Source organism: Schistocerca piceifrons, chromosome 7 (assembly GCF_021461385.2).
Source record: "Schistocerca piceifrons isolate TAMUIC-IGC-003096 chromosome 7, iqSchPice1.1, whole genome shotgun sequence".
In the NCBI taxonomy this organism is placed as follows: domain Eukaryota; kingdom Metazoa; phylum Arthropoda; class Insecta; order Orthoptera; family Acrididae; genus Schistocerca; species Schistocerca piceifrons.
Window position 1 is genome coordinate 271,853,460 of NC_060144.1, and position 12,809 is coordinate 271,866,268.

The following is a 12,809-nucleotide window of genomic DNA, read 5'->3' on the forward strand; positions in this document are numbered from 1 at the left end:
TAAACAAAATAAAGGTAACAAAACGGTTGACATTTATTCACATTACAAATATGAATAAGAGATATAAATTAAAGAAACATTTAAACTATTATTGAAAAATGTTTATCATATCACAAAATTATTAAAAATGAAAGTTTTTAAAACTTTGTCGGTAAGTATTAGCCTCACATCAAGTGATGATAAAAGCTAAACTGTAGTCTTTTCTTCTTCTTCTTCTTCTTTTTTTTTTTTTTTTTTTTTTTCCTCACTCAAATAGTCACATCATTGTGTTCTTGTAATACTGTGCACTTAGTTGATTTACAGTGTTTCCATGTCTTTTATATTTGAACCTTTTGTCTCTCTCGGTTCTGCACAAGATTTAGTTTATCGAGAAATGCATATATTTCAGCCATGTATTCTTGTGGATGTGCTCTGAAGTGTCCAACATGAGGTGATTCATCCCAGCATTTTGTATAAACCTACAAAAAGAGTCAATAAAGTAAATACTGATCAACGCATTAACAATCACACTAAAACCATTAGTACAGACTGCTCATCAACTTACCCTCATGCCAACAGATTCCCATATATCGCGTACTCTGAGATTTGACTCAGCACACCCAATTGGATCGGTCTTAGAAAATAGCAAGAGAGCTGGAGCACGAACAATGCTGGTATGGAACATCTGACTTGATCGAATGTAATGAATAGTAGCAGCTTGATGGAATGTCTTCAAGTGGTACCTGCAAAAAATTATCACCACACACTGAAAACATACAATGTAACCCAAAAAATTCTTAACTGTATTTCTACTTCAGTTAAGTGCCTCACTTCCACTGTGTACAATGTAGATGATTTCACTCCTATTAATGGATGGGATATGAGTTTCTTCTCAAAGCAGACTTTCAATTACAGATCAATAATTGATGTTTTTTTAGTTGAATTTTACTATATTTACTCCGGAACAGAAAGCAAATACAGCAAGCTCCAGATTATCAGGGTTTGTACTATCTAAATATAGTTCAATTATGTCTGTAAAAATAATAAATGAAGCCAGAAGTATTCTGTTATAATTAGGAGTAATATTTTCTTATAGAATACACTAATATTCACGTGACTCATGTTTTAATACCAAAAGATGATGTGGGCTCCAATCCCACTGTCAGACTCCCCTGAAATGTTTTGTATTGTAACTGCTGTTCTACTGATTAAAAATAAATTATAACCCTTTCAGAACAATTGTGCACAATTGTGTCGGGGCAGTTTATTTGCATTGTAGCATTATATTATGGCACTATGTCATTGAGTTCTAATGAAACAATTGTGCATGAATCACTGCTTTGCATACAGCTCTGAGCACATCAATACCTCGTTACAGATGCGATATACTGTGCTTTAAATTTTGCCAATTTTCAATACGGCTGGTCATAAGTCTCTGCATAAAAAAAGTCCTAACTGTGCATTATTTGTTGCACTTGATGTTTGAATAAAAAAGTTTCAAAATCAGAAAAGTCTACAGAAACAATTACAGATTAGTCCACCAAACAATCTTAAATAGTTTCATAGTTATGATGACTGTAACTTTAATATGCACAGTTGTGCATGTTGGGACTATTATGTCACTGGAGTATGCTCGTTTTAGGTAATGTCTGAGGTTAGGATTTGGAGCAGATTATGGAATGGATGAGGCATATTACTATTAACTGTACAATTTTTGTTACATGCCTTAGTTTTAGGGCATATGGATGAGAAAATTCAAGTAGTGTTATAGTCGGAGGCACAAATGATGGCAGTCAAGTTTAGGCTAATTCTGCATATCTACTTCACGCATTCTCTGACTGCCAATGAACGTTCAGCAATGTTCTGAGCATTCTGATGTGAATATTCTATGCAGTGCGAGCATTAAATATGATCATAATGAGTTATTTAGTGAAATTTTATTCCATTTGTCGTGCATTGTTATGGCTGATGGTGGTGGTGGGCGACAAATTCTACACAAGCAAGCGAGACACATAATTTGCAGGACACACACTTTCATCAAGCGCAAATCACATGTATGTGCATACTGCAACCATTGCTTGGAGCCAGCAAACAATGAACTCCATGTTCTTGTCTCAACTTGTGCGAAGCACCATTATTCATGGATCAGACTACAGATGAATCCAAACTGGAAGACTTCAGTAGGTTACCTACAGATGACTGGAGAAGCACCAGTTTTATTGTATTTTGGTGAAGAAGATGTAAAGGTACCTCCACACTGAAAACCAACTCCAACAAACTTTGTTAGCAACTGTTTTCAATCAAAGTTTGATTTAGCTTTCAACTGTTGTCAACAGTAGTTTGAAGTCATGAGTCTGAACAACCAGTTGAGGGAAGTTTTGTCTCGAGTTTGTAGTTTATGATCAGTAGGCAAAAACACGGCAGAGTTGTGTGAATGCGCATTTGCTGTGTCTGCTGTGTTTCTTTCATTGTCTCATGTGTTTCTTTCGACAATGGCAACTCACGAGTCATCAACAGATCCAAGAATTCAGTTTTTGATAGAAATTGAAATGAAAAAACCACTATAGGATCCTTCTGATTCTTCATATAAAGACAGATATAAAAGGAAAGATTTGTTGCAAGACGTTTCGGATAGAATTGGTGTACCGTTAGTGGAATGAGAAAGGAAATGGACAAATATGAAAAACCAGTACAACTGTGAGCATTGTAAAATGGTCAAAACTAAAAGTGGGCCTGGGACAACTGAGATCTACGTTCCAAAATGGATATTTCATGAAAATATGAAGTATTGGAAAGGCGTGAACAAGCCAGGGAGAAAAATGTTTACAATCTTAAGTAAAATGTCATTCACTAGCATAACTGAAGCTGTAAGACTTTTAGTCAGAAATTTTGCAGTTACAGCTGTATTTTTGCTGGAAATTTATTTATTTCTCTTGTCACACCATTTTGTCAAAATCTGCTACAAAGTAGTTTGTAAATTAATGACTTACGTTGTTAATAACTACAGGTATAAGGGTTTTGATCGGAAGTTTTTAATTAGATTTGTCTTTTCACTCGGTATTTATTTACTCTTGCCATTTCACTTTACCAACATCCGATACAAATTAGGTTGCAAATTCATCCTTTATCTTTATATTCTTTGCGGTTCTTCCTGCGTTGCCTGCCTTTCTCTGAAGACATTTATTTTGCGGATATATCCTCCAACTGCCATCCGAAACCCTGCCTGTTTCTGGATCTTCCACATCAAAACTGCCATGTGGTGAGTAAACTGCGGCACTTTCTTTATTTCTTCTAAGAAAATTGTGCAAAGACACAGTTGCAGAAGTCACCAATGTTGATTTTTCAGGACTTAAGTGCATAATATTTCTAATACACCAAAAAACTGCTAACAGTATTCCAAAAAAATTATCCACAATTCTTCTAGCAACAAAATATTCGGTAATTATACATTATTTCCTCGTTGCCTTTCTCTTGCCATCATGCAAATGGTTTCATCATGTACTCTGACAGAGCAAAAGCACCATCTCCACCATAACAAATGGCAAATCTTCACAGTCAGAATCCATTTCCATTGCTTCTCTGTAACAAAAAAATAAAAACGCTGAACATGTGTTTGCAAGAGTTTGAAACTGTTGTCAACATTTTACAATAGTTATATGTTTTTGTTTGTTGGAGTTGTTTTTCGGTGTGAAGATACCTTAAGTGAATCTGACAAAGAGTCACCAAACAAAATATATCAACCAGAAAATGCACGAGGTTATGATAGGATGCTAACTCCATTCATTGCTGCAGGCAATATTAACTGCTTTCATGAATCTCACTGTAAGAAAGGATTTAAGTATGTGAGGTTGTCCTGACGCATACAATTGTAAGGGTGCTGCATATTTGTGGACAAGAAAAAAATTCTTATCCATTAATATCATTCTATGAATATTTTTGTTATGAAAACACACCGATTTCTAAATTGAGAAACACATCCACTGCTGCCCAGTAGATTATTTGTAACTGTTTATACAAATATTTTAAGTAAAGGCCAAAATCTTCTTACTAAAAATCTTGTTGTATACCATGAGATGCATTTCAAAACTAATACTTTTTAAATGCAGTTCATGGCGTGTATCACAATGTCCTTTATCTTCTTACTAGTAAAGACTATGGAGTGGCCAGTATTGACATTGCTCTGAAATCTTAAGTTGTTCAGCTGTTGCAAGTATGTTCCTTATGTGCTTTGCAAGAATCCTGTATACTAAACTGACCAACACAGGTCATGCCACAGTACAAGCCCACAGTTCATAAGTGTTAAGAGTAATTTGCTGGCGGTATCTGATTGGAACTGTAAGATTCACTGTACAAAATGTTTTTAGGAATAAAGGAGCTGCCTCACCCAAAAGGCAGAAGTGCTGTGTCATCGATAGGCACACAAATAAAAGGTATGGAGCTTTGCTAACTTTCTGAATGCACTTTCTTTTTCTAGCTGTAGGAAAAACACACACCTGTCTTCCTACATTCTCAGTCAACTGCCAGCTCTTTACTGGCCTACGGTGAGTATACTGGGATGAGGTGGGGATAAGGTGGGAAGTGTCTAACAGCCCATGGGAGAGTGGGGAGCCATATGTGGGCTAGCTAGGGGTGCAGGCAGAGGGGGCAGGTGGAAGACAGCTGGGCACATGATTTCATAGACTAGGGCATGAGATAACAGCACACAAGAAGCTGATGTGGGGACACAAATTTGGTGGGGGTATTTGGGCAGTGGACAGTGTGTGCACGCATGCACACACGCACTCTACTAGGTGAGGGCTTTGGGGGGTGGGGTTAGAGAGTTACCTTATGTGTAGGCTAGGAAGATTATGGGAGTGAAGGATGTGCTGCAAGGATAGCTCCCATCTGCTAACCTCAGAAAAGGTGGTGGCGGTGGAGAAGATCCAGATGGCAGGGGCTATGAAGCAGTCATTGAAATCTCACATGTTGCGCTCTGCTGCATGTTGTGACACTGTGTGGTCCTCCTTGTTTTTGGCAACAGTTTGGTGGTGACCATTCATTCAAGTTAACAGCTGGTTGGTTGTCAAACTAATGTAAAACGCTGTGCAATGGTTGTAGCAGAGCTGGTATATAACATGGCTGTTTTCACAGATGGCCCAGCCTCTGATGAGGTAGGATAAGCCTGTGACAGGACTGGAGTGGGTGGGTGGATTAGGCAAGTCTTGCATCAGGGTCTTCCACAGGGGTATGGTCCCTGTGGCAGGGGATTGGGGAAAGAGTGGCATAGGGATGGACTAGGTTGTTGTAAAGGTTGGGTGGACAGCAGAACACCACTTTGGAAGTATCTTGGGTATGATGACCCTCATTTCATTGCATCATGATAATCAAAGCCCTGACAAAGGACAAGGTTCACTCATTACATAATGACAGCATCATTGTGGTTGGTTCTTGTGAGGGATGTGAGGATCAGGTGTGTGTGAGGATATGGCATGGGAAATCTGATTGTGAATTAGGTATGGAGGCTATTCCCTGTCTGCAAAGACCTCCGTGAGGTGAGTTCTCATCACTGCAGGTGCACCTACCATGAGTGGCCAGGCTGTATGGAAGGGATTTTTTGGTGTGGAACAGGGTGGCAGCTGTCAAAGTGCAGGTACTGTTAGTCACTGGTGGGTTTGATGTGGACTGAGTTGTGAATGGAGCCATCAGAGGAGGTGATCAACATCTAGGAAGCTGGCAGATGGGGGAGGAGGACCAGGTGAAGTGGATGGGAGAGAAGGTGTTGAGATTGTGGAGGAATGAAGGTAAGGTGTCATGGTCTTGAGTCCAGATTATAATGATGACATCAAGAAACCTGAACCAGACCAGAATTTGGGGTTTAGGGAAGCTAGGAATGTTTCCTCTATGTGGCCCATGAAGAGGTTGGCACAGGAGGGTGTCATGTGGGTGCCCATGGTTGTACCGTGAATTTAGTTGTACACTTTCCCTTCAAAGGTAAAGTAGTTATGGGTTAGGATGTAGGTGTACAAGGAATGAGTGGTGGGTCTGCAGGCCATTGGCAGAGATAGTGTGCAATCACGCCAAGGTCATGGGCATGAAGGATACTGATATATAGGGAGGGTGCATTAACAGTGACAAGTAGGGATCCGGGAGGTAAGCATGTGGGGATGGTGGAGAGCCGATGCAGGAAGTGGTTGGTATCTTTCATGTAGGAGGTTACGGTTTGGCCAACTGATTGGATATGTTAATCAACAAGGGCCAAGATTTTTCGGTGGGGGCACTGTAAAAAGCCACAATGGGGCATCCTGGATTGTTAGGTTTGTGGATTTTGGGGAGCATGTAGAAGGTGGGTGTGCAAGCTACTGTTGGGGTGAGTAGGAAGATGGATTCAGGGGAGAGGTTCTGGGAAAGGCTTAAGGATTTCAACAGGGACTGGAGATTATGTTGCGCTTCTGGGGTGGGGTCATTTGGGCAGATCTTGTAGGTGGCGGTGCCGAACAACTAACAGAGGCCCTCCGCCAGGTAGTCACTCCGGTTCATCACAACAGTGGTAGAACCTTCATCTGCTAGGATGATGATGCGGTCAGGATCCATTTTTGTAGTGCAGTCTTTCCTTTCTGTTGAAAAGTTGTTTTTCTTAGGGAGGGGACTGCGGAAGGATGGTAAGGCCTGGTTGGAAATTAGGGGTTGGGTTGGGTTGTTTGGGGGGAGAAGACCAGACAGAGAGGTCATCCATTTCATCGGATTGGGGAAGGAGGGGGAAGGAAGTCGGCCGTGCCCTTTCAAAGGAAACATCCTGGCATTTGCCTGGAGCAATTTAGGGAAATCAGAGAAAACCTAAATCAGGATGGCCGTACGCGGGATTGAACTGCTGTCCTCCCAAATGCGAGTCCAGTGTGTTGGTCACTGCACCACCTCGCTCGTTGGAAATTAGGAATTCCTGGAAGATGACCACCAGGGCATGGTTAGGTGGGAGTGTCCCAGTTGGATGGTGGTATGATTTAGGACAGACGGGTTTCAATGTTGGAATTGGATTGGTTTTGGCTGGAGGGGCTGGTGGCAAAGAAGTGTTTCAACTGTAGGAAATGTGAGGAGGAGAGTAGGTCTTTCACAAGTCCAACTTGGTTAAACCTGAGAGTAGGCCTGAAACTTCCACCACAGCACTACTCTTTCATATTAAATCTGTTTAAAATCTGCTCCACATGTGTGTCTGGTCAACCCCCTTTGCAATTCCTAGTAATTGAATACCTTACCCAATTTTTTTCTTAAAAGTTTTTGAAAACTTCTTTTTCTTGTGAATTGTTAATGAAAATTAACATATGATCCACATAAACAGCAACTATTAAAATGTCTGAGACTTTTGGAACAGACACAAGGGTCAGCTGTTGATCTCTTGAAGTTTAGATTCGAAAGTGCACTGTCTAATGTCAGTTCCAGTGGTGACCACCTTTCTTTAATCCATGTACCGCCTTTATTAGTCTCTTAAGACCAGAATCTTTTACTGTCTTTGTAATAGGGTCTACTACTGGAACTGTCACATAAATCTCTCGATGTAAGTCACCTTGTAAGAAAACTGTGGCAACATCAATATGATCAATATGAAGATCATACTTAGCAGCCATTGCAAATAAAAATCTTAATGAGTTATATCTTGTAACCATTGTATGTGTGTCATCATAGTCCAGCCCTTGCTTCTGAGCACAAACTTTTATTACTAGCTGTGCTTTTTAGCATACAATGTGTCCTTTCAGACCTTTTTTTGTTTTAAACACCCATTTTGCATGTATTGGTTTCTTATCTGAAGGTGCCCCCCCCATGAACCATAGACCTTGCCGTTGGTGGGGAGGCTTGCGTGCCTCAGCGACACAGATAGCCGTACCGTAGGTGCAACCACAACGGATGGGTATCTGTTGAGAGTCTGGACAAACGTATGGTTCCTGAAGAGGGGCAGCAGCCTTTTCAGTAGTTGCAGGGGCAACAGTCTGGATGATTGACTGATCTGGCCTTGTAGCATTAACCAAAACGGCCTTGCTGTGCTGGTACTGCAAACGGCTGAAAGCAAGGGGAAACTACGGCCGTAATTTTTCCCGATGTCATGCAACTTTACTGTATGGATAAATGACGATGGCGTCCTCTTGGGCAAAATACTCCAGAGGTAAAATAGTCCCCCCATTCAGATCTCCGGGTGGGGACTACTCAGGAGAACATCATTATCAGGAGAAAGAAAACTGGTGTTCTACGGATCGGAGCGTGGAATGTCAGATCCCTTAATCGGGCAGGTAGATTAGAAAATTTAAAAAGGGAAATGGATAGGTTAAAGTAAGATATAGTGGGAATTAGTGAAGTTCGGTGGCAGGAGGAAAAAGACTTTTGGTCAGGGGTAATACAGGAGTAGGTTTAATGATGAATAAAAATAGGAGTACGGGTAAGCTGCTACAAACAACATAGTGAACGCATTATTGTGGCCAAGATAGACATGAAGCCCATGCCTACAACAGTCGTACAAGTCTATATGCCAACTAGCTCTGCAGATGACGAAGAAATTGAAGAAATGTATGATGAGATAAAAGAAATTATTCAGATAGTGAAGGGAGACGAAAAGTTAATAGTCATGGGTGACTGGAATTCGATAGTAGGAAAAGGAAGAGAAGTAAATGTAGTAGGTGAATATGGATTGGGGGTAAGAAATGAAAGAGGAAGCCGCCTGGTAGAATTTTGCACAGAGCACAACTTAATCATAGCTAACACTTGGTTTAAGAATCATAAAAGGAGGTTGTATACATGGAAGAAGCCTGGAGATACTGACAGGTTTCAGATAGATTATATAATGGTAAGACAGAGATTTAGGAACCAGGTTTTAAATTGTAAGACATTTCCAGGGGCAGATGTGGACTCTGACCACAATCTATTGGTTATGAACTGTAGATTAAAACTGAAGAAACTGCAAAAAGGTGGGAATTTGAGGAGATGGGACCTGGATAAACTGAAAGAACCAGAGGTTGTAGAGTGTTTCAGGAAGAGCATAAAGGAACAATGGACAAGAATGGGGGAAAGAAATACAGTAGTAGAAGAATGGGTAGCTTTGAGGGATGAAGTAGTGAAGGCAGCAGAGGATCAAGTAGGTAAAAAGACGAGGGCTAGTAGAAATCCTTGGGTGACAGAAGAAATACTGAATTTAATTGATGAAAGGAGAAAATACAAAATTGCAGTAACTGAAGCAGGCAAAACGGAATACAAATGTCTCAAAAATGAGATCGACAGGAAGTGCAAAATGGCTAAGCAGGCATGGCTAGAGCACAAATGTAAGGATGTAGAAGCTTATCTCACTAGGGGTAAGATAGATACTGCCTACAGGAAAATTAAAGAGACCTTTGGAGAAAAGAGAACCACTTGTATGAATATCAAGGGCTCAGATGGAAACCCAGTTCTAACCAAAGAAGGGAAAGCAGAAAGGTGGAAGGAGTATATAGAGGGACTATACAAGGGCGATGTTCTTGAGGACAATATTATGGAAATGGAAGAGAACGTAGATGAAGATTAAATGGGAGATACGATACTGCGTGAAGAATTTGATAGAGCACTCAAAGACCTAAGTCGAAACAAGGCCCCGGGAGTAGACAACATTCCATTAGAACTACTGATAGCCTTGGGAGAGCCAATCCTGACAAAACTCTACCATCTGGTGAGCAAAATGTATGAGACACGCGAAATACCCTCAGACTTCAAGATGAATATAATAATTCCAATCCCAAAGAAAGCAGGCGTTGACAGATGTGAAAATTACCAAACTATCAGTTTAATAAGTCATGGCTGCAAAATACTAACGCGAATTCTGTACAGACGAATGGAAAAACTGGTAGAAGCCGACCTCGGCGAAGATCAGTTTGGATTCCGTAGAAATATGGGAACATGTGAGGCAATACTGACCCTACGACTTATCTTAGAAGCTAGATTAAGAAAAGGCAAACCTACGTTTCTAGCATTTGTAGACTTAGGGAAAGCTTTTGACAATGTTTACTGGAATACCCTCTTTCAAATTCTAAAGGTGGCAGGGGTAAAATACAGTGAGCGAAAGGCTATTTACAATTTGTACAGAAACCAGATGGCAGTTATAAGAGTCGAGGGACATGAAAGGGAAGCAGTGGTTGGGAAGGGAGTGAGACAGGGTTGTAGCCTCTCCCCGATGTTATTCAATCTGTATATTGAGCAAGCAGTAAAGGAAACTAAAGAAAAATTCGAAGTACATATTAAAATCCATGGAGAAGAAATTAAAGCTTTGAGGTTCGCCGATGACACTGTAATTCTGTCAGAGACAGCAAAGGAGTTGGAAGAGCAGTTGAATGGAATGGACAGTGTCTTGAAGGGAGGATATAAGATGAACATCAACAAAAGCAAAACGAGGATAATGGAATGTAGTCGAATTAAGTAGGGTGATGCTGCGGGAATTAGATTAGGAAATGAGACAATTAAAGCAGTAAATGAGTTTTGCTATTTGGGGAGCACAATAACTAATGATGGTCGAAGTAGAGAGGATATAAAATGTAGACTGGCAATGGCAAGGAAAGCATTTCTGAAGAAGAGAAATTTGTTAACATAGAGTATAGATTTAAATGTCAGGAAGTCGTTTCTGAAAGTATTTGTTTGTAGTGTAGCCATGTATGGAAGTGAAACATGGACGATATATAGTTTGGACAAGAAGAGAATAGAAGCCTTTGAAATGTGGTGCTACAGAAGAATGCTAAAGATTAGATGGGTAGATCACGTAACTAATGAAGAAGTATTGAATAGGATTGGGGAGAAGAGGAGTTTGTGGCACAACTTGACAAGAAGAAGGGATCAGTTGGTAGGACACGTTATGAGGCATCAAGGGATCACCAATTTAGTATTGGAGGGCAGCATGGAGGGTAAAAATCGTAGAGGGAGACCAAGAGATGAAGACACTAAACAGATTCAGAAGGATGTAGGCTGCAGTACATATTGGGAGATGAAGAAGCTTGCACAGGATAGAGTAGCATGGAGAGCTGCATCAAACCAGTCTCTGGACTGAAGACCACAACAACAACATCTGAAGGTGAAACAGCTGATGCCCATGTGTGGTTGTGCAATTGTAACTCTTCTTGTATTGCTTTCAGCCAGTTTTCAACACTGTCTGACACCACTGGTTCTTTCAGTGGCAAAGGTCAGTGTCAGATGACTGTTACAAATCAGTCTAAAGTCATATAGCTTCTTTGGCTTAGGAATTCTGGATGACTTTCGCACTGACTCAAGTTAATGTGGTTGTATTTTTTTTTTAAATACATTTACAACTTCTTCAAATATGAATCAATTGTTGACATTCTGAAGACACAAGAATGGACTGCAGAAGCAAGTGGTGTTAACAAGAGTGAATTATAAACAAATATATCAGAGCTGTAGCTAGTCAGGAGTTGGTTTAGTGTCACCTGGAAAGTACTAAAGTCACAAGAAACCTATAAACTAATTGATGGTTTTAAAAAGGATGTTTCAAGGCAACTTTTTTCAAATGTATACAGGGTGTTACAAAAAGGTACAGCCAAACTTTCAGGAAACATTCCTCACACACAAATAAAGAAAAGATGTTATGTGGACATGTGTCCGGAAACGCTTAATTTCCATGTTAGAGCTCATTTTAGTTTCGTCAGTATGTACTGTACTTCCTTGATTCACCGCCATGATTTCATATGAGATACTCTACCTGTGCTGCTAGAACATGTACCTTTACAAGTATGACACAACATGTGGTTCATGCACGATGGAGCTCCTGCACATTTCAGTCGAAGTGTTCGTACGCTTCTCAACAACAGATTCGGTGACCGATGGATTGATAGAGGCAGGTCAATTCCATGGCCACCACGCTCTCCTGACCTCAACCCTCTTGACTTTCATTTATGGGGGCATTTGAAAGCTCTTGTCTACACAACCCCGGTACCAAATGTAGAGACTCTTCGTGCTCATATTGTGGACAGCTGTGATACAATACGCCATTCTCCAGGGCTGCATCAGCGCATCAGGGATTCCATGCGAAGGAGGGTGGATGCATGTATCCTCGCTAACGGAGGATATTTTGAACATTTCCAGTAACAAAGTGTTTGAAGTCATGCTGGTACGTTCCGTTGCTTTGTGTTTCCGTTCCGTGATTAATGTGATTTGAAGAGAAATAATAAAATGAGCTCTAACATGGAAAGTAAGCGTTTCCGGACACATGTCCACATAACATAGTTTCTTTCTTTGTGTGTGAGGAATGAAAGTTTGGCCGTACCGTTTTGTAACACCCTGTATAAATAGTGAATATCCAGTACTATAAAAACTTGTTATGATCATGCATGAGCAAAATTGACTTCGAATGTAGTGCTTTGTCAATGCAAAGAATTTTAAAAAGGCACTGGTTTCAAATATTTCAAAAGTAATGATGGAAGGCTGTTTTGAATGGAAAGAAGTGACATAACTGCAGCATGAGTCACATTCATGAGAATGATGTACAAAACAAAAAAAGAAGATAGTTCAAAGTGTTTTACCTAGAAGAAAAGGAAGAATAAAAATCATCCCAAAAAAACCTGCTGAAAAATGATTTACGGTACTGATGGAAAATCCAGGCTGGAGTGTAACAATATTATGATAAGGAAAGTTACTACTCACCATATAGTGGAGATGAAGACTCCATAGGCACAACAAAAAGACTCTCACAATTAAAGCTTTAAGCCATTAAGGCCTTCCTCAACACTACACACACACACACACACACACACACACACACACACACACACACACACACACACACACACACACAGATGACTAGTGTTGAAGGTGTTAATGACTGAAAGCTTAACTGTGTGAGT

At 40.3% G+C, this 12,809-nt stretch overlaps 1 protein-coding gene across 3 annotated transcripts in view; it reads right to left on the bottom strand.

The window, feature by feature from the left end:
- Nucleotides 1-313: 313 nt before the first annotated feature.
- Nucleotides 314-12,809, bottom strand: part of LOC124804620 (transmembrane protein 53) — a 206,484-nt gene continuing 193,988 nt past the window's right edge. For all 3 annotated transcript variants that reach the window (XM_047264824.1, XM_047264826.1, XM_047264825.1), the window contains exons 5-6: nt 545-722; nt 314-458 (exon numbers count right to left, since the gene is read on the bottom strand). In XM_047264824.1, the coding sequence (XP_047120780.1) occupies nt 318-458; nt 545-722 (319 nt within the window). In that variant the 3' untranslated portion in view covers nt 314-317. The remainder of the gene's footprint in view (nt 459-544; nt 723-12,809) is intronic.